The sequence below is a fragment of the Lepisma saccharinum genome, chromosome 13 (assembly GCF_977018435.1).
Source record: "Lepisma saccharinum chromosome 13, izLepSacc3.1, whole genome shotgun sequence".
In the NCBI taxonomy this organism is placed as follows: Eukaryota; Metazoa; Arthropoda; class Insecta; order Zygentoma; family Lepismatidae; genus Lepisma; species Lepisma saccharinum.
The window spans coordinates 77287785-77310497 of NC_139241.1; the positions used below are offsets into that span (position 1 = coordinate 77287785).

The 22713-nt window shown below is 40.9% G+C and overlaps 1 protein-coding gene across 3 annotated transcripts in view; it reads right to left on the bottom strand.

Annotated features, from left to right (window-relative positions):
• The window catches only part of LOC145997440 (uncharacterized), a 697926-nt gene that overhangs the window by 348884 nt on the left and 326329 nt on the right, over positions 1-22713 (bottom strand). Inside the window, exon 1 of one of the 3 annotated variants that reach the window (XM_083134480.1) lies at positions 5553-6248. The exons of the other annotated variants lie outside the window; for them this stretch is intronic. Coding sequence (XP_082990606.1) covers positions 5553-5867 — 315 coding nt within the window. The 5' untranslated portion in view covers positions 5868-6248. Of the gene's footprint in view, positions 1-5552; positions 6249-22713 lie in introns of those variants that run through there. 3 annotated transcript variants of the gene reach the window in all.

The window sequence follows — 22713 nt, forward strand, 5'->3', positions numbered from 1 at the left end:
ATTTATTAATGTTTAAATATGATAATTTGATGACGTATCCGTGAAAATTTTGTATCGGTTCACATTGAGATTTCAAAGGGGTGGTGGGGACCTCGCATCCTAATCTCGCCCAGGGCCTCGCGATATGTTGCTACGACACTGAATAATAGTCATAAATAGGGAGCGGAAGTTGATGAAATGTTATATTTTTTCTGACATCTCGAACACGATGCCCATTAGATACACACAATATTACACTTCGTCTAGAACCCAAAAAAGGTAATTTTAAAGTGCATTCTTTTTGCATTTTTTGCCAATTTTCAGGTTTTTGGTCATTTTCCCCGATTTTCGGCATTTTTCGCAATATTCGAAATATTGTTTCGTCATATTTTGTCACTTCTTTCATTTTGGTAATATTCTTGAGACTTTTCACCAAGGTGAACATAGGCCTCTCTCCCTCTCTCTCTCATATATATATATATATATATATATATATATATATATATATATATATATATATATATATATATATATATATATATATATATATATATATATATATAATCGCAGGATTTATTTCTCTTTACAGTGCCACAGAAACACACCACACTACATCACCAGGCAAAGATGTAGGAAATTAACGCATTTTACACCAATTCATTCAGTGTATATCTATGACTTTTTCATAAAATTGTTTTAAAATTATTCGGTTGTTTCCATTAGAAATCCTCGTTGCATATTTTAATTGAATGTGCATGTGGTATCATTTGGTGTTTTTTTTTAAAGCAAGATTGAATTTTGTTTAATTTCCTTTTCATTTCAATTTCTAACCTGAAACTAACAAATTTAATGGTCATTTTTTGCATTTGTTACGTCATTTTTTCCCATTTTTTAGGACATTCTATAGGTCATATAGGCTACCTATATTTTTTAAGTCATCAACTTCCGCTCCCTAGTCATAAATATCATTACATATACACGTAATTAATAGTTATTATTAGGGCTGGGATTTTTATGACTTAGCATATTTTTTTTTGGTAAGGGTGATATGTTCCCTAAATATTCATATTCATATTGTGAAGAAACTAATTCAATTAAGGTATTTTTAAGGGCATATTTGGCCATTTCTGCGTGATAGAGCATATTTTGATGGATTTTCGGTCATATTCAGCATATTTTTGAATTTTTAAGAAATATACAATCATTTTCGAAGTGGATTCGAGAGTTTTTTTGTTTTTTTTTGACCGCAGCAAAATCTGTTCACTTTTATTTGAGAATTTAGAGAAAGTATTCATTGTGCATTACAACTCAGGGCCCATAAAGTTAACTAAAAATAGTGAAAATATCTCAGCATTTAGATATTAATGTTTGAAACAGTCCACTTATAAGAGCATATTTTGTATAATTTTAGGTCATAAGAGCACATTTTATTTTGCATATTTTGGTGATTTTTAGGTAAAAAATCGTAGTCCTAGTTATTATTAATTGATTGATTGATTGATTTTGTGTTTTAAGTCCACTTTATGCACAGTAAGGCTAATCGGGCTGGACCTACAGTTTAAAGTGTGATCCGAACCACTATGTACCTCCACCGGGTATCGAACCCGGGACCCCTTGATTACAAGGCGAGTTATTATTAATTGACCCAATCTAATATTAATACCTTAATATTTTTAACCAATTAATTATAAACTTTATTATTGTTTTCGTTCATTTTGTTTATTTTACTTCGCTTTTTTTGCCACTGCTGGCTAATAGCTAAGATGAGAATGAATGATGTCATGAAATTGATGGGACACTCAAACAACACCCACGCCGGAATTCATATCCGGGACCCCTGGCGAAACATCATTATTACTAGTAGTAGTATTATATGTCAGGCATTTGGTTAGATTTCTCCATGCCTTGGCCATAATGTTCTTCGTATCCCTCCATCAATTTCATCTCATCATCATCGTCACGATTTGCCAAAAGGAGAGAGAAGAGCGACGTCAAATCAAAAATAAAAATTACAAAAGACAGCCGACCATCGTGGCGGAGTGGTTAGCACAGCGCATTCACCAGTTGCATCATCACTCATCCTCATCATCGCGATTCGCCAGAAGTGGTAGCAAAGCGACGCTAAACAATTCAATCAAATAAACCAGCCAAGCATACAGGGTGTTAATAAAGTCCCGGTATCATACGAAAGTATTGTGGGGGTACCGGGACTTTATGAACACTCTGTATATTTCTGATTCTTGTAATGTTTGATGCATCGGCAAGATTTTCGAAGGACCGTTTCAAAGCATAGCCGCGATTACGGGGGAGGAGGGGGGTGGCGGTCTCCCAAGAAGCCGAACAAACGAGACAAAAATTTACCAAAGAGTAAACGCTTCTGTGCCCTATTAAGGTATTGGCACCCTGTTAACAGGACACCCTTCGTATTATCGTCAGCTAAAAATAAATATGTTTAAAAACGCTTGCTCGCTTCGCTCGGAGTGGAACCGCTGTCAGCCTCAGAACTGGACCTACAGATTAACGTAAGAGATGTGCCTGTATTGGGGATTGAACCTGGGACCCTTTCATTACACGGCCACAACATTACCACTACACAATCGAGGAGGCCCTGCCATTTTCGAGTCAATTTTATTGCTTAAAAACAGATGTTGTATTTGTTCATCGTAATGTGATGTGCAGGGCACCAAGCAAGGGTGACGCAGGATTTTTTTCTCAGGGGAGAAGGCAGAGTCACAGAAACTTTTGAATATTATTAATATTAGGGGCAATCCATGACAAGTGGTCCAATCCATGTTGCTCGACAATTTTTGAAAAAAACTATTTCTTTCTGTGCAGTTACTTTACCATGTTAGTTGAAAACAGTCATTATTTTAATTTTAGTGGTTGTAGGTTTCGAGTGGCAGCCATATTTGTTTTCAAAGATCCGCCATTTGGTGGTGTCGTAAGTGGTTACCGAATCTGAAATATCTCAGCCCCTAATTATCCTATCGATGTGGAACAAAAACCAAAATGATCAGCAAACTGTAAGCTACAAGAGTGTGCATTAGCCATTGTTATATATGGATTATGAAAGGGTGAAATTTACGTTTTAGCAGATAATGTTTGCAAGAAGGGAAATGGTCAGGAAGTTGAGCTTTACTGGATAAAGAGCTCTGATATAGATGTGCTCATTCACCAAGTTTCAACCTTTAGACATGCCCCCCTTTTTTTTCTAGAAATCATTAAAAAGTTAGAAAAGTAAAAAAAGTGCACCTTTCACAGGTGGGGGACCTGATAAAAATATACAATCCCTCTCCATAACAGTTCGGTATGAATATATTATGTACCAAGAATTAGGATTTTCAGATTTATTTTTGTTATTATTATTACATTACTATTACCAACTACTACTTATGTTTTTCTTTTAAAATTACATATATTTGTAATTTCCATATTCTGAATATCTATATAGCTACAATTTGCATAACATTAATTCATGTAGTACAAAAAGCTGTTTTTTATAGTTAGATAATGAGTGTAAAATAGACTAACCTTAGATGTAAGCCTCTTTAAATAATAATAATAATAATAATAATAATAATAATAATAATAATAGGACTTACAGGCCTGTAAGTCACAGAAAACAACACTTTTTGTCAGTGGCGGCGATACCCATGTACCAAGTGAGAACTAAAATACGTGTAGGGGGCGCTTTGAAAATCGGCAACTGTCAAAATAGAGGTTCTGATAAGTATACACAATTGCTACGTTTCAGTATTAATTGTCAGTTAGGAAATAATACCTAGCCGTGATGTTTTATTACATTAACAGGAGAATGTACAACATTTTCACAATGTTATATTACAAATACTATTATATTACGCTTAACACGTCCCTGTATGCTGAAACAGTAGTCAACAGTCGTAGCAGGCTGCAAATTACCCAATATAACAACGAAATGAACACGGCCAAACACTTCATCCACTGGCGCCAACGTATATGGGCCAGTGGGGCTCGAGCCCACCCAATATTTCCACCCTACTATATTTCTGAAATACAGTCCCAACATTTAACAAAACAGAAAGTTGCATTTTTATACTCTCAAAGAATGCTCACTACTTAATTACTGAGCGAATGTTATCAAACTATTTCATAATTATTTGTTAGATCCCCAATTTGATATTTTTCAGTGATAGTGTATATTTGCACTATCTGTGGGCATATCGGTATTATGAAAGTATGGGAGGATGTTATGTTTTGTATACATTTACAACAAATCTCTTGAGTCTAACCCACCCATTTCTTTTTTCAAAACTTTCACTGTTAATATCAAGGATATGTTAAGAATTTTCTATCTGTGGGAGGGGGGAAGGTATATTTAACACCGAAATGCCCATACATATTGTAAATTTGGGGGGTAAAAAGAATTGGGAATATTTGAAAAACCTGGGTAGGGGATGGATAAATCCAACAATAGAAATGTACGTTAGGAGAATAACATTTGCTCCAAGCAGGCACGGGGCGCAAAGGTCTCGCCCCGAGCACTGGCGTACGCAGGGGCGGGGGGGTTGAAGGGGCTATACACCCCCTTCGAAATTTTGTGAAAATCAACATTGTCAAATAAAACCCAATGAAAAACTAAGTGGTAAATGCAAACCCATATTGCTATTTTTAGGAAATTGGAAAGTTATGAATATATGTAATATTTTATTGTGAATGCGGCACCCTCCCTAGAAAGTAACTATCTTTACAACTTTAGACCCCCCCTTCCCCCGAAAAAGAATCATGCGTACGCCAGTGATCCCGAGTGTAGAGATCTGTAGTTAAGGCTTATCTTCAAAGTGAGAATAACCAATTGATTTTTAATACATCCCTGGTCTTGAATGATTGAAAAAATGGTATGACTTAAGATGACCGGGCGGACCCCTCTCCGATTTTCTTCATATTTGGCATACTTACTAATTGAGGCCTGCTAATGACGAATATGAAGTTAAAATTTGTCGGAAAGGTCTAGAAATTGCAAAATAATTGCAAACCATTGACGTGTGGTTAGGTTAGGCAAACATAGTTAAAATTTATTGTCGTGGTAGTATCAGGATCTAGAAATTGCAAAATAACTGCGAACCATTGACGTGTGGTTAGGTTAGGTTACATAGTTAAAATTTGGTGTCGTGGTAGTACCAGGAATAATATATATTTCCTTGAGAAACAAAAAAAAATAGCAAAAATCGACGGTTTCCATTCTGAAAAATAACGGCTTATTTTGCAATTTCTATACGTTTCCGTCAACTTTTAACTTCAGATTCGTGATTAGGAGGCCTCAATTAGTGAGTATGCCAAATATGAAGAAAATCGGAGAGTGGTCCGGTCATCTTAAGTCGTTCCGAAAAAAATCAAGCTTCCCCGTTTTACCTTATAGTTTTGTTTCATGATCGCATTTTGACGCCTAAGTAGTCAGCACTGGCGCCTAAATGTCATCAACATTACATTTTGAACAATCCCCATTGTTGCATAAGAACATCTCATTGTTGAACCCGAGCTCCGGCATAGCTACAGCAAAAGGCCACCGCCTGGGGCCACTACAAGACACATACCTCTCTCATCCCGTCCAGCCGGCCCAGTGACTTGGATCCTTGTAGCACACCGTTGCTGGCCCTCGCCATAGGCTTCGAGCGACGCTGGGGAACATCGTACAGCCGTTCGCATTTCTTCCTTTTGTCTTTACCGCCTGCCGAATCCCGCTCGTCCAATTCTGGATCGGACTGGACCTCCCTGTACTCTTCCCGTCGTCTCCAGCGTGGACTTTTCACAGGGAACTTACGCCTCGACTTGGGCGAACTCACTGGGCTTGTGATGGGCGAACCCAAAGGGCTCAGGGATTGTAACTTCTGCACGAAATTGCCGAACATATCCTCGTCACTGTATCAGCAACGCGACACGAGAATCACACACGATGCAGCCTTAGCTTGAACGCTGAACTTACGATTACCCATCGTAAAGACTGTAAAAAGCTACTTAATCCACGAGAATCACCAACACACCTCCCCTTGTACAGAAAAACTGTCCAGTATCACACGCTCGGAACACACAACACGTGAAAAACTGGTCACTGACGTCACATTCCTGCTGGACATTCCGTTACGAGCCCAGCACACGATTTCATTCTCTCCTCTACATCAACACTTTGTCACCTATAATACTGTAACAAAACGCGGTTCACTCCTTTTCACGTGGATCTACAACGATCGAAAACGTACGCAACAGTTCACAACACTCAACTTCACCACAGCGCCGCCTTTGAGCAACTTACTGCAACTTCTGTGCGAGTTGAACCGCCCCGACGACACTTCGGGCGTCCTCGGCAAGTTTCGGCTCGTAAAGCAACGGCTGCATGCCGCGAGCGACGCATGGTTGCCAGTGACACAGAATAACGCAAGTTTAGTTTTGTAGTGAAAGTAGGTGCACGTAGGCTTAAAACGCACTAAAAAAATGTTAAAACGTTAACGTTCTGGCGCTCATAAGGTTTTAAATTAATGAACATGCCTTAAAATTCCACAGAATGTAACGCAACTTGAAACTTACGGAATTTGTACGTAAGGCAATTCCACAACTGAAATTCCTATGTGCACACAATACAGAAATTCGACCTTCGCTTTGTCAACTGTAGATCGCAGGGAATTCCAAGAATATCGGGTATTCTATTGTTGTGCCACTGGCAATGATGAGGTAAAAAGACTAGTTGGAGCTCTGCTTACGGTGGAACCCTGATATACTCCATGGATACCAGTCAAACACTAGCAAATAGCTACAGAGCGTTTCAAAAGTCGCGCAACCCAAATTTTGATCGCATATGAAAACCGTAAGGGATACTTACACCGTGTTTTCTGGATTATAAAGCCTCATTCATTGAGATATTATGTTAATACTTAACATATTACTTTAGTCCATACAGGAAATGTTATAATCAGAGGAATGTCCCGTCCCGTCCTGGTGACAAAATTTCGTCCTGCTAGTGTTCCCAGCTCAGGTAATACTTAACCCATCGCCAATTCCAAATTCATCAAATGTTGCACATGACCAATATTGATCGGAAATATTGGCATCTGTCATGATCATGAGACATCAAATTGTATATTTTTCTCACCCAAAAGTGGAATTCTGGAAACATTTTAACGCTTACTTCGGCCATCGATTAACTAACTAACTCTCTAGCCTTCTTAAACCAGAAGGTTTATGGGTGCAGCAACACAAACCTTCCAGCTGTTCTTATCCTGGGCAAGATCAATCCAATCTTTTCCACCTAAGTCTTCTTCATTGATTTGATTGATTCAATCAAAATTTTTGGGTGCGTCGGCACTTTAGACCATATTGCACCCTTCAATGTATATGGGGAAATATTCCCGTATCTAAAATTCTTACTTAAAAATTTAAAAGAAGGGGTGTTAAAAGTCCCTTGGGAAAAATAAAAAGTGCAAGGCTGTAAAGGGACCTGCACTAGACAAACACATTAAAAAGTAAGAAAAAACTAGAAGCTTTCTCACAGACAGTGGAAGAGTCTGGCTCTTCGCGAAAAGCAAAAAACATTGATAAAACTAGGTCGTCATCTCCCAACAGGGATGACGAACAGTTAGGAAGTTTAAAAGTGTGCCTGAGGAAAGCATATTCGGTACATTCAACAAGAATATGCGGAATAAGTTAAAATGACGTTACAAACACGACATATTGGAGGATCCCGTGCTTGCAGCAAATGACCAAGGGGCGAGACGGCTGTGTCCAATACGCAGTCGAGTGAAAAATTTCTCGACGAGGAACGCCGTGCACCTACGGTGAGCTTAATACCTTGAGGCTTGTTCCCCGTAACCGCATTACACTCTTCCTGCCAAGGGTCAAGATTTAATGACATATGGACGTCTGCCATGGAAAAATTTACAGAAGGTTCTGTGTGGAGTAAAGTGATAATGGGACTTTATGATACAGACAACCCGGTGTAAATCTGTCTTCCGGTTTTCGTGTTATAAGCGATCAAAGTTACGGTTGCGCGACTTTTGAAACACCCTGTACCTCAATTAGTACTCCGGCAGTTTGTTTCTTTATACATCATATTTGCAGGAGATACAATTCAATCTACAGGTGTATCAATACACGCTGTATAAAACGCACCTTAATACTTTGATTGATTGATTGATTTGCTTCATTTTACTTCGCCTCTTGTGGTACTTTTGGCTAATTTGCGAAGATTGGGATGAGTGATGAATGGAGACTCAGAAACATGTGCCCAGGCCAGGATTCGAACCCAGGACCCATGCCGTCGTAGCGCGATGTGCTAACCACTCCGCCACGGGGGCCGGCTTATTACTAACCCTGTACATTGAAGATTTTACAAACAACCTTCCCAGCAATGCCGGTAAAAACGTGCATTTCATCCTTCCTCGTCGCGATTAACCTCGTGAAACCAGCGAAAATATAAAATTCGTCGGCTGGCAACCTGTTTCGCATGCTGACACAATCGCACTAACAAGGAGACCAGGTGAAGAAGGGCCCTTCCAGGTGCTCTAGCAGCCCAAGACACCCCCTGCCGGCCCTGAGGGAATCTCCCTCACCCCGCCCCTTTGCATTGTGGGAAGAACGGACTACAGGGTGCCGGCGGCACGTCAGCAGACCTCGCTCCAATAATTGCGTTTGCGATGCGTGAATGTGGTTGCCTAATGTTGAACGCCTGATTTGCATCTATCGTTCGAGGAATCTGCGATTGAATCCTTAAGCCGTCCGTACACGATCAAAGAAATCTCGAGCAAGGTGTTCAGTAAGGCCCGGGACTGTATGCCCTATGAAACTGTAAAATATGTATGTAATTATGTCATAAAAATGGGAAAATGTGTCATGAAAATATAAAAAATATGTCAGAAAAATGCAGAAATATTCCCAGTAAAGCCAAAAATATTCACAACAGCACTTTCAAATTTATCATTATACAGGATGTCAGTATATTCGAGGGAAGATCTACTAGGGGGGGGGGGGGGTAGGGTATTAAATGAAGACAGAATTATTTTAGCCTAAGAATGTAGTGGGGAAATACTGAAAATATAGTGAGGTTCACTACAATTATCCTAAATTTCATTTACTATTACTATTGTGGAAACTAAAGCATAATTAGCAGCTCGCTAAACAAAGCGGAGGTATTATTGTTCTGTACAAGTTAGTAAGAAAATACGACATCTGCTTTTAATTTATTCGTCCATTTCCTTAGCCTGCCATCGATAAAGGGCGGAGCATTTTCGACTACACAGTTTGAGGTTGGCAAGACTGCAAAACAAATGCATTGGGAGGGCGGTTTCCTCCTGTCTCGTGTACACTGGGACTTTGGATTTCAGTATCAATGAAGCGTTGGCCTCTACAGCAACGTATGTTTTGTGTGGAGCAGTTAGTGTTGACGAAGTCAATTGTAGCCGTGCAGCGTGCATTCTGCAGGGAGTATGGTGATCAACAATGTCGTGGACGAGTTCTTAACAGGAAAACAATCAATGAATGGTGAAACAATGGCGTGAAGTTAGAAGTGTTCAAAATAAACCGCATGGGAGAAAAAGAACAGTCAGAACACCAGGGAACATGAGTCATGCGTAGCTTTCAAGACCGTCTTGCACAATGTGTTGCCTGCCAGGGATGTCATTTCAAATATGTTAATTTCAAGAAATAATTGTGTGCACATTGTTAACGTATACATTTTCTGTAATCCAAAGGTGCAAAGTTTGTTTTAGAAATGAAAAATAAAAGTAAATGTAATCAGCAAATCCTCTGTCTTCATTATAAAATAGGTAGTCGAAAATGGTCCACCCTGTATAAACTCTCCGTTGCTCTAAAGGTGCGAAGAATAAATTATAAAATAACCGATTATATGCAAGACAATTACGAAATTATTCAGGAATATGTCTTATTACGAGAAAATTGAATAAATATGTTGTAAAAATGCGAAATTGGTAAAATAGGTCAAAATATGTTTGTCTATTTCGGCCGATTTTCGTCAGAAATGTATTCGATCCGATGCCTAATAAAAATACGTTATAACATGAAGTCCCTGGCCCTAATGTACGTCACTCTTCTCGGTTCTAAATAAAGTAGGGGAATGGAAGAAAATACAAACGGAGGAAGATACAGTGGAAAGAAATGTAGGGAAAGAGAAAGACGATAGCAAAACAAAGAAACATAGGGAGAAAGCAAAGAAAATAATACAGGGAGAAGAAAGAGGCATGAAGGAGATAAAAAGAGGGAGAGAGAAGAAAGATAAGGCAACAGAAGTAGAGAAACATGGAGAAAACAAATGAGAGAAAGAATGATAAAGAAATTGAGGAGAGGGAGAAAAGAAATGAAGTGAATAAAAAGAGAAATAGTAACAGAGCAGGAAAATAGGAGACACGAACAAAACTAACGTAAAGAAAAAGAGAGAGAGAGAGAGAGGAGAGATACTCCTGGCAGCAGTGTTGCCACATGAAGGGAAATTTCCCTTTTTGAAGGGAAATTCTAACCGAATTTTAAGCCAAAAGGGGAAAAGGGAATTTCGATGAAAGATACGAAAATTTCAGGGAAATTTCAAGATATCAGACTGAATAAAACACATTATATTAAGATCTACTTCCACATTCACAATTATTTTTTTTTCTTGCTGTCACTTCTTATTTCCACTTCATTGAGTTTAACCGTTTACGGGCCTGGCCTGATTATGTAAGATTTCAAGATTGTTTAACATTTTTCGTTTATACGAACATGGAAAAATTAAAATGCTAGCCACTACTTATTATTATTATTTATTATTATTATTATTAAACATGATTTCTTAGTTGATGGGAAAAATTTGTCGAAAAAGGGAAATTTTTCCCCTTACAGAGGGAAATTGTGCCAAGAGATTGTGGCAACACTGCCTAGCAGCCCTGAACCGTGGCGGCATTTGGCATTTTTTTCCACTTTTGCCCACGCACTATGCAAAACCTTATTCGCCAAGGGAAAGTAAACTATCCTACCCCCAGAGGCGTGCCCAAGGGAAGGGGGGGTTGGTGGGGGTTATAACCCCCCTCTTTTGGCCCAGTATTCCTAAAAAAAGAACGTCAAATGTAGGAAAAAATGACAAAATGAGAGCTGAGTACCAAGGGAAAGTATACAAAACCCCCTCCCTGTCGAAAATCCTGGGCACGCCACTGCCTACCGCCCTCCCAATTGTGGACCACAATCGCCGCCACTGGCTCTGAATATATATCGTCCACCACTTGGGCTCTCCCGACGGAAATTCCCCTACGACGTCACCGTGAACTAACCAAAAGGGAGACAGAAGCAAGCCACACCTCAGCGCCAAACAAAATTGCACCGAAATGTGACGAAACCAAAGAGCATCGCGAAACACGACACGCCACCTTGCCATGTAGGTCTCGCGTTGCATATTTAGGAATCGAATCGACGCCAACAGGGACGAACACGGCGGGCGCATCCTCATGCAATGCCTGCGTCCTGGGGAGGGGACGGAGGTATGACACATCCGTTCCTGACAAAGTAACGGACTGTGTGGTAAGCGACCTTGTAATCATTTGACGGTGGTTGGATTCGATGTCCAAATTAAGGTGACCGGATTTTCAAAACAACAAAAACGGGACATTTTTCATATTTTCCTGAAGAAAATGTACACATTTTGATACAAAAACGGTTTTGTCATGTTTTGTCATACATATGTTTGAAAACTAAATACAGTAAAACCTCGTTAATCCGGACTAATGGGGGATAAGTTGACCCGTTTAACGAAAGTCCGGATTGTCTTAAATAACCTAAAATAACAGTAGAAAGTGCATTAAAACTCCGTTTATAGCAACAAAAGACGTTTATTGTTGTGTATTTAAAGGACAGGCCTAAATACACTATACAGTACAGTACAAAGTCTGCGGGAAACAGAATTTCATCAGTGGTTGACTGCCTTTTCTTTGGGAAGTTCTCTTGTTGACTTCTAGCCACATTTAAAACCTTGCATTCTGCTTTTTTTTCCTTTTGCCTGTCCGGATTAAGCGAAGTCCGGCTTACGGGGTCCGAATTAATGAGGTTTTACTGTAATTAAATAAATACTGTCTAAACAATCTTCATAATAAAGTGATGTGCAGTGTACTCCAACCAAGCCGTCCTTTAGAATAGGAAGTCCTTCATTGATGTTTTGCCGATGAACGAAAAGTACATCCTTCTTTTCATACAACATTTTGCAAAACTTTACACTCCTGCGATTAACGTTCAGATTGATCGTTTGTACTGAAAAAGCGTTCTTGTCTCTTGTTCACAAACCATTCAAGTACGAAAACACTCGTTCAGTGGGGACATTAGTTCAATGTAACCAAAGAAGAGACTCCAATATTTAAAGAAAATTTGGAGAATGGTACATTGTTGACATTGAAATGTGAAATAATGTCTACCAAACAATGCCATTGGTCATAATAATAGTGGAGAAGGTGTCAATTCCTAGTCGATAATTACAACAGAACTCAGAACAAGGGTTTATTTAATTTTAGCTATTTCCACGTCTTTCAGGGGGGGCCAAACCCCTTGGACCCCCTCGGGCGCACAAGCCGTGCCTTGCCATCAAGGTGATGAATGAAACTCGTCAGTTTTCTCTTCTGAAAACAAAAATAGCCTCCCACCCCTGAGGCGAGAGAGGAACACTCCGCACGAAACTCTTGGCTGGGGGCAAGGCTCTCCCAGGGACCCACCCTTTCCCACACCACGCTCCACTCGAGGGTTTTTTCGGGAGGCGAAGAAGCTTTTGTTCTCTGCAGCCTGTCATCGGGGGGGAAATGAAAAATAAAATGGGTTTCTCGCTACCTGTGGGTATCGGAGCCATTGACTCAGCGGCCGAAGTCACGGAGGCGCCACCTTTTGGCCGTCGGTGGAACTGCCCCCTCCTCAGGAATAACGCTGCCTTACTTCACCGTTTCGTCGTTGATGTCAAGTGCGGGCAGTGGCGTACCCAGGATTTTAGAAAGGAGGGTGGGGTTTACGGATACTTTTTTTTTTAGTACTCAGCCTTTATCTCGTCACCATTTTCTGCTTTTGACTTTTTTTTTTGGAACGCTGGGCCAAAGGGGCGGGGTGGAGGGTATGACCCCAACCAAGCGCTTGGACACGCCGCTGAGTGCAGACTCCAAGGAATGGAATGCACTTATTGCAATTATTATGCTTTTGTTATGCGTAGGGAGATATGCAAAAAAAGATTGATTGGTTTGGTTTATTTTGCTTCCCTTTCTACCACTTTCGTGCTATCATGGAGATGAGGATGATTATGAAAGTGATGAAGGGACACGCATAAAGAACACCCATGCACAGGCCGGGATTCGAATACGGGGCACCTGGCGTAGTAGCTCGCTGTGCTAACCAGAGGTGATCACTTTCATTCAACCTAATTCACCCTCACCCTCACGGCTCGATCTCGTCCTCACCCTCAAACACCCTCACAAGTCTTCGGAGGGTGAGGGTGAGATCTGCCCTCATGAGGGTCGCCCTCCGGAGGGTGACCACCTCTGGTGCTAACCACTCCGCCTCGCTCCCATGACAACGAGGTTAGACATTGAGGGTGAGGGCAAGCCCAAGAGGTGAGGCGGAGGCGTACCTTGGGGGTCACAGGTAATAAGACCTGAGGAGCAAAGTAATGAAGAGTAATTTTTATGATTTAGCAAATGCAACAGTTATTTAGCAAAGTAGTCCTGGACGTCATTTTGGTCGCATGGAAAATAAATTAAGTCTCTCCCCACCCAAAGTCCCAAGTTTGTTTCGGCTCTCCCCAAGTTTGGTTCAACCATCCCCAAGTTTGGTTCAACCATCCCCAAGTTTGATTCCGCCCTTCCCAAGTTTGATTCAGCCGCCCTCCCCAAGTTTGGTTCGGCCCTCCCCAAGTTTGGTTCAACAATCCCCAAGTTTGGTTCAACCATCCCCAAGTTTGATTCCGCCCTTCCCAAGTTTGATTCCGCCCTCCCAAGTTTGATTCAGCACTCCCCAAGTTTTTGTTTGGCCCTCCCCAAGTTTGATTCAGCCCTCCTCAAGTTTGATTCACCCCTCCCCAAGTTTGGTTCGGCTCTCCCCAAGTTTGGTTCAGTCCTCCCCAAGTTTGATTCACCCCTCCCCAAGTTTGGTTCAGACCTCCCCAAGTTTGATTCGGCCCTCCCCAAGTTTGGTTCTGCCCTCCCAAGTTTTGGTTCAACCCTCCCCAAGTTTGGTTCAGCCCACCCCAAGTTTTTGCTCGGCCCTCCCCAAGTTTGATTCCGCTCTCTCCAAGTTTGATTCCGCCCTCCCCAAGTTTGGTTCGGCTCTCCCCAAGTTTGATTCCGCCCTCCCAGGTTTGGTTCAGCCCTACCCAAGTTTGATTCGGCCCTCCCCATGTTTATTTCGGCCCTCCCCAAGTTTGATTCGGCCCTCCCCAAGTTTTATTTCGCCCTCCCCAAGTTTGATTCAGACCTCCCCAAGCTTGGTTCAACCCTCCCCAAGCTTGGTTCAACCCACCTCAAGTTTGGTTTTGATTCGGCCCTCCCCAAGTTTGGTTCAGACCTCCCCAGTCCAAGTTTGATTCGGCCCTCACCAAGTTTGATTCAGCCCTCCCCAAGTTTGGTTCAGCTTTCCCCAAGTTTGATTCGGCCCTCCCCAAGTTTGTTTCAGCCCTCCCCAAGTTTGATTCAGCCCTCCCGAACTTAGGCCCAAAGTTACACCCATGCCGCGAGGGTGAGCGAAAATGCCCACACCTCTGGTTGTGTGTGGCCGTCGGGAAAGCAGTCAATGAGAAAGTCCCTCAATGAGCAAAAGCATTTGAAACCCGGTCACGAACCGCGATCAGATTTCTGTTTCCGAGCGTGCGAAGGAGGAAATCAAAAACATGCTCTCGCGGGAAACGGAAATGCTCGAGGTACAAGCACGAAGACACCTGGTGGTCCTTCCCAAGATCTGGTAGTGCAAGGCGGGACTTGTTCCAGTGTTGCCACAATGTGAGATCATAATTTCCCTTCGCAAGGAACAATATTTCCCTTTTCGCATTTTTCCCCTTCATTTAAGAACTAATGATTGTAATAATAACAATAATAATTATTATCATAAGTAGTAGTAGTGTTAGTAGTTTATTTGGCCCATGCCGACCTCCGTGGCGAAGTGGTTATCGCATGGGTGTTCCTTGCGAATGCCCATTCATCATCTTCATCTTCGTAATTTGCCAAAAGTGGCAGAAAAGGTGAAGTAAAATAAAGCAAGTCAATCAATCAATCAAGTAAAAGGTCATTATTCATCCTCGTCGTTACGATTAACCCAAGATGTAGAAAGAGTGGAGCAATCAACGGGTCACAGGTTTGATACTCGGTGGAGACACAGTGGTTTGAAACTGTAGGTCCAGTCCTGATTAACCTCTGTGTGGACTTAGAAACCTAACTCAAACCTACAAACTCCAAAGAAGCAACAACAAACAATGATGGATACAAAATTATAGCCTAATACAATCTGAACCAGTGGCGTACAAAAGGGGAGGGGTTGGTAAGGATCATGCCCCTCCTTTTGCCAAGTTCCTAAAAATAGAACATCAAAGGCAGGAAAGATGGCAAAATGAGGACTGGATACTAAAAAATAGTATACGTACACCACTCTATTTCGAAAATCCCGGGCACGCCACTGATCTGTACAAACACTGAGTCTGGTGTCTTCGAGTTTCCATGCAAAAAGGGAATTTTTTCTGGAAAAGGGAAATTTTCTTGCAAAAAGGGAAATTTCCCTTCATATGGCAACACTGACTTCCTCTTCCAGTGGATCTGGGAGGAGGAGACAAGCTGGACCGCCGGAAGGGGCCGTAGCCGCAGCTGCCAAAAGACAACCTGAGGGTTGGCTGAAAGGTTTCAGCGTCTGGATCCAAAATAGTCAAGTGACGATTGATAGTACTGCTGATAAGGGGGAAAACACGCAACTATGGTTCACCTTGGTTTTTGGTGTTGGGACACTCCTCTCAGACATGCGAGACTGGTGCTTTAGCCGAAACATGAATGAAATCTATATATTTTTTTGGCTTTCTTATTTTATTTGGGGAGGGGTTAATTTGAATTGCTTGTCCGCCTCTTCGCCCCCTCCCCCAATGCCCCAGCATGTTTACTAGAAGCAAGGATTTTCCTCAATGAAAAATTTAGTTTTTTTTAGTCTCGTCGTGTCTGGAGCATCGAAACAAAAAGAGTTTAAAAAATACTGTGAAAAGTAATTAAAAATCAAAAAGTGAGAAACCAGAAGGGAGAGAAAGTGATACAAATGACAGAGAAACAGAGACGAGAGATAAAAAAAGGACACAGAAGAGGAGGAAGAAAATTGAAGAAAATAGAGAAACAGAAGAAAGAAAAGTGGTTCGGAATTGAGAGACAAAAGAGAGAATACGAAGAGGGAAATATGGATAAAGGAACAAGAAAGGAGCGGAAAAGATGGAGGGAGAAAGGCGAAAACAAGCAGTGGACAAAAGAAGAAAAGATGGGGAAGGAGTAAAGAAGAGGGAAACATGGAGAAATAAGGAAAGAATAGAGAAATAAATAAAAGGAGACGGAAAGCTGGAGAAAAAGGGAACCAAAGGAGAAAAGGAGAGAGAAATATGAAGCAAGAGAAAGAAGTGAAAGATGGAAAAATGGGTAAAGAAGAATAGATGAAGGAGAAACAAAGAAGAGAGAGAAACAGAGAAGTGAAAAATATGGAGAAATAGGGAAAAGAGAAAAGAAGCAGTGGGAATGAAAGAGAAAGAAGAACAGATGGAGAAAGAAGAAGAAAAGGAGAGGGAAAGATGGATAAAAGAGAATCGAAAGGGGGAAAAGCAGAGCAAAACATAGAGAAAGAGAGAAAGGAATATCAAAAGTAAGATGAAAAAGATGAGTAACAAAGCAAAAAAGGAGCGGAAAAGGTGGATAAAGAGATAAATACGACTAAAAGATGAAGAGAAAGGAAACAGAGAGTGAGGGAGAGAACAAGGAAGGGAAAGAAATAGGGAAAAGACAGAGAAAGAACCTTAGCAGCCAACAAAACCGAAACACAGCCTACCTGAAAATGCATCTTTCTGAGCCCAACCATACGAAAACCTCCAACTTATTATCTCGCCACAGAAGGTAACGGGTTCGAATCCCTCTCTGCTCAAGCCTTCCCTTTCGAGTATACCTTCATCGAATCTCATCATCGACGCGGATAACCAAAATTGGCATATAAGCGACGTAAACCGAGAACCAGCTCGGTTCTGTACCGACAAGTCTCGAAGGAGCTGGTATTCTTGTCCCTACTTTGATTCATCGCGGCAATGAAGTGTTCTCTACGGAACTGGATTTCCAGTAGGAATGCCCTAGTTGGCGCTGGACTGGAAGTGATGGTTGCTAGGCTGGCTGCTAGACTAGTTTTGAAGACTAGATCATGTTCTAATTGCAACTGGCTCTCTCTGCTAGATTCTGTGGAACAGCCTATCAGAGCGAAAGTTTGGTCACGTGTAGAAAATCTGCGAGTTTGTCAAGGGACAAGTTTTTTTGTCTCTGGTTTCCCAGTGTTGGTTGCTTTTGTTCGCTGCTCGATGAAAAGAAAAGCAACGATAGTTATTTTAATTGTTAATAACACCAGTAGTATTCTTCTACAACTTTCTTCAAATCGCTCGTCCATCTTCATTAGCTTGTCTCCTCTGCGCAATGCCTTGTGGGAACAAAAGTATACCGACCAGGTATACGCTGGTAAAGTAAACGTCACTTCCGGCGCTGTCGCCATACGAAGGGAAATTTCCCTTTTGCAGGGAAATTCGTACCGAAATTTGAGCCAAAAGGGAATTTCGATGAAGAATGCCACAATTGGAGGGAAATTTTAAGGTCATTTGAGTACATTATTACAGTTTATGTTAATTTCGAATTTCATCGCCACATTTTTATGTTATTTATATTGCTATGCCTACATGTTTCTGCTCCTTTAAGTTTATTGTACGTTGCTTTTATGCATCTTTGGATAAATAGTAACGATGTGGATAAATGGATTCCTGAATGGGATTCAAACCTTCGGTCGCCAAGGGTCTCGGGTTCGAATCCCGCTCGGGCCTGGTTGTTTGTGAATGTCCATTCATCAATTTCATCATTTCATCACTCATCCCCATCTTCGCAAATTAGCGCAAGAGGCACAAAACGCGAAATAAAATAAACTAAATCAATCAAATCAAATCAAACATACGGTCAGGAAGTGATGAAACTGAAATATGAAATTTTTAAAATAAATATTTTTTTATTCGAACGAATAAGGAATTCAACGGAATACTTAACTACATACTACTATTCCTCTTTGCACCACCACCACTAATGATTCTGCTGCTACTACGACTAATTATTATTATTATATGATTTGCTTAGGTGAAGGGAAAAATTGGTCCAAAAAGGGAAATTTTGCCCCTTGGAAAGGGAAATTGTGCTCTCATATTGTGGCAACACTGCCCCATGCTGGTAGTATGGAAATTGATCGGGAGGGATACATTTTGTTGTAAGTGACAGACAGCGCTTATCAAAGAGAATGGCGATATGTATCTTCAGGGTGGCTACAAACAAGCAGAAATGAAATTCCCTGACTTTTCCAGGTTTTCCAGGACAAAATTTACATTTTCCCCTGACAATTACAAACTAAACTAAATCGATGTTTTTGCAAATGGAAATAATAAACGCATACAGATCCACGTATGGTCTTGCTAAGTACCAATATTATCTTCTATTAAATTGATTTAATTTCTCTATTCTCTATGATTTGAATTCAAACTGCAAAATAGTGAATTTGGAAAATTATTACAATTCACAAGCTAAGGAAGGATTATGGATTTTTGTCATACGCAGTAAGTTTTTAAAAAAAATACTTGATAATTTTTAAAGTTACGACTAAATGAGATAAGAGTGAAGAGTGATTGATTAAGAAATACAATTAGTAATTTATCAGTCTCCTTATACATTCTCGGTATTATATGTTGATATTTCCACTGAGGTTTGGAACCCTCTGCTTGCAAAAACTATGAGTGCGGACTCATTTTTCAATGCATAAAGCTACTTCTCTCTTCTCTGTAAAGCAAACGACTTAACTCTTGCATATAAGTGAAACAATTGAATAGAACAAAAGAAAGTGTCATATTTCCTTACATTATCGATGGGATTTCTGCTTCAGTACAGGATATCAAAGTGAAGTGCTGTGAAACTGACAACATACCATTAATGCTGACGAAAAGGGTATGTAAGTATTAGAAATTTAACGCAAGGAATTTATAAAATTGCATTGTATAGGTACCTGATTTAGCTAACCAACACATTAAAACATGGACACTCTAATAATAAAAGCTTCTGAAAGTTCATATACGAGGGGCATCCTGAAAAAGCTCCAATAGTGCCTATACGCAGCACTAGTGGTCGGAGAGCGACACACACACACATGCAGGTAGGAAGAAGTGGCATGTAGCTGTAATCTGGTACAGTTGCAATACAGCCGTTTTAGGAGAGTTCTAGGTTAAAGATTGCAGCTCTCATACATCTCCCACAGACTGAGATGTAGCCTACATTGCACGCTCAGAATTTGGCACAGAGCCACCAGCAAGCCTGTGAGTTGTGCAGACCGGACGTCGTAAGTGACAGTAAGGTCAGACGATGGTGCAGACAATTCACGGAAGGCCAATCGAATGTACGCAACGCCATACAGCTGAGTACACGTGGGCCCTTTGCATCACTTCAGGTGAGAGATCTTAGACCACTCCCTGTACAGCCCTGGCCTTGAATGTACCGACTTTCATCTCTTTGTTTAACTGAAGATGTTTCTGGCAGGGCAAGGATTTGACAGCTACACTGCGGTAGAGATAGTTCCAGTCTTTGCTGTCAGACACATATACCATGGGCATACAAAATTTAGTGCCATGCTACGACACATGCCAGAACAACGGTGGTGATTATGCCGAAAATTAGGTTGAGACTCACTGTTACTAATGCAATAAATTACAACTGATATTCTTGTTTTATTTATGCCTAATCGGTAGGGACCTTGATATTTTGTTATTTTTTTTCCAAATTGGTGTATTATCTTATTTTTTATTTTTTACTATACGGTGTTATTTTTCCCAAAATTCACATTTTCATTTTAGCGCATTTTCTGGCAAATATCTGAAATTATACCTTCATGGTGTTTTCAAACTACTGTTTCAAATTGTATGTCACATGGCTTACGCCTCTTCGCGAGAGTTTCATATCTTGAAAGTTATTTTGGGAAAGTTATTTTCCATACCCTTTTATTAATTTTAAGGTAAGGATTTTAGATAATGGAATTTTGGTGTGGAGTTAGGGCCCCACACTTTCTTGATCACGGCTGAAGGTGGGAGTGATGTGATCAGCACCACACTCCTGGCTACCTTTATCCCTCAAAGTTTCCTCAAGGATGCTGGGTGGGCGCCGGAGCAGTTTGAATAGGTGGAAAACATCCCGGTTCTCCCACGCAGGGGATAGACCCCGGGTCTCTTGCATAGTAGTCAGATGCCCTAACGACTGAGCTCCATTATTACTCGTTCGACAAATGCTGATAGTGCGCACTTGTACATTATTTTTCTATATAGTCCCCTCCCAGTTCAATGCACTTATGCCATTGGATGGGTACTGCTTCGATACCGCGTGAGAAAAATTCTTTCGGTTGACTGTGTAGCCACTCGTGCACCGCCGATTGGACATCTTCATCAGACTTGAACCTCTGCACTCCAAGGTGCTCCTTTAATGAACCAAAGATGTGGAAATCAGATGGTGCCAAATCTGGTGAGTATGGCGGATGTGGTAGGTACTTGAAGCGTAGGTCATCGATGGTTTTCATGGTTGCACGAGCAGAATGAGGACGAGCGTTATCATGTTGAAGAAAAAACCTGTACTGAGCAATCCCCTTCGCTATGTGCATATCGCTGACCTCAAATGGTTCTTGAGAAGGTCGGTGTAGGTGGCACTAGTCACTGTCGTATGTGGGGGCATGTAGTGTTCCAGAATAGTTCGCGCCTTCTTCCCAAATACAGGGAGAGGAGGGGGCAAACTCCAGATTTTTGTCCTTTCCATTGAAATTCGGGGGACGTGCCCCCAAAACCCCCCTTCCTCGGTTCGGTATTCTGAATTGTACACTGTTGCATGCTATGATGTTTTAGCTGCAAACCAAAACTTATCCGAAGTAGATTGCTCCCATAGTACCCGAATAATAACAATTTTCCTCCAAACATGCAAGTTACCTATTTTTCGTAAAAAAAATAATCACATTTTGGCATATTATTCAACTTGTATGGCACCAAAGAACATGAAACATGTTAAATTCTCTTGAGAAATGTCCATTCCTTGAAAAGAATACTAAAGTTCGCGCCTTCTTCCCAAATACAGGGAGAGGAGGGGGCAAACTCCAGATTTTTGTTTTTTCCATTGAAATTCGGGGGACGCACCCCCCCCCCCCAAACCCCCTTTCCTCGGTTCGGCGTTCTGAATTGTACACGTTTCATGCTATGATGTTTTATCTGCAATACAAAACATATCCGAAGTAGATTGCTCCCTTAGTGCCCGAGTTATAACAATTTTCCTCCAAAAATGAAAATTACCTATTTTTCGTAAAAAACAGTTTCACATTTTGGCTCATTATTCAACTTGTATGGCACCAAAGAACATGAAACATGTTTCATTCTCTTGAGAAATGTAAATTCTTTGAAAAGAATACTAAAGTTCGCGCCTTCTTCCCAAATACATGGAGAAGAGGGGGTAAACTCCAGATTTTTATGTTTAATTCCATTGAAATTCGGTGGTCGCGCCCCCAAACCCCCCTTCCTCGGTTCGGTATTCTGAATTGTACACGGTTGCATGCTATGATGTTTTAGCTGCAAAACAAAACATATTCGAAGTAGATTGCTCCCTTAGTACCCGAATTATAACAATTTGCTCCAAAAATGCAAATTACCTATTTTTCGTAAAAAAAAAATAATAATCACATTTTGGCTTATTATTCAACTTGTATGGCACCCAAGAACATAAAACATGTTTCATTCTATTGAGAAATGTCCATTCTTTTAAAAGAATACTAAAGTTCGCGCCTTCTTCCCAAATACATGGAGAGGAGGGGGCAAACTCCAGATTTTTGTTTTTTCCATTGAAATTCGGGGGACGTGCCCCCAAACCCCCCTTCCTCGGTTCGGTATTCTGAATTGTACACTGTTGCATGCTATGATGTTTTAGCTGCAAACCAAAACTTATCCGAAGTAGACTGCTCCCATAGTGCCCAAGTTATAACAATTTTCCTCCAAAAATGAAAATTACCTATTTTTCGTAAAAAACAGTTTCACATTTTGGCTCATTATTCAACTTGTATGGCACCCAAGAACATGAAACATGTTAAATTCTCTTGAGAAAGGTACATTCTTTGAAAAGAATGTAGCAAACTCCAGATTTTTGTAATTTCCATTGAAATTCAGGGGTCGCACCTCTCCCCCCCCCCAAACCCCCCTTCCTCGGTTCGGCGTTCTGAATTGTACACGGTTGCATGCGCTGATGTTTTAGCTGCAAAACAAAAGTTATCCGAAGTAGATTGCTCCCATAGTGCCAGAGTTATAACAATTTTCGTCAAAAGAGTGTTCGAAGTCAATGAAGACGAAATTCCCTGACATTTCCCTGACTTTTTTTAACACCTCAAATTCCCTGACTTTTCCCGGTTTTCCAGGTTTTCCAGGTCTGTCGCCACCCTGATCTTACACCACTGGAAAGA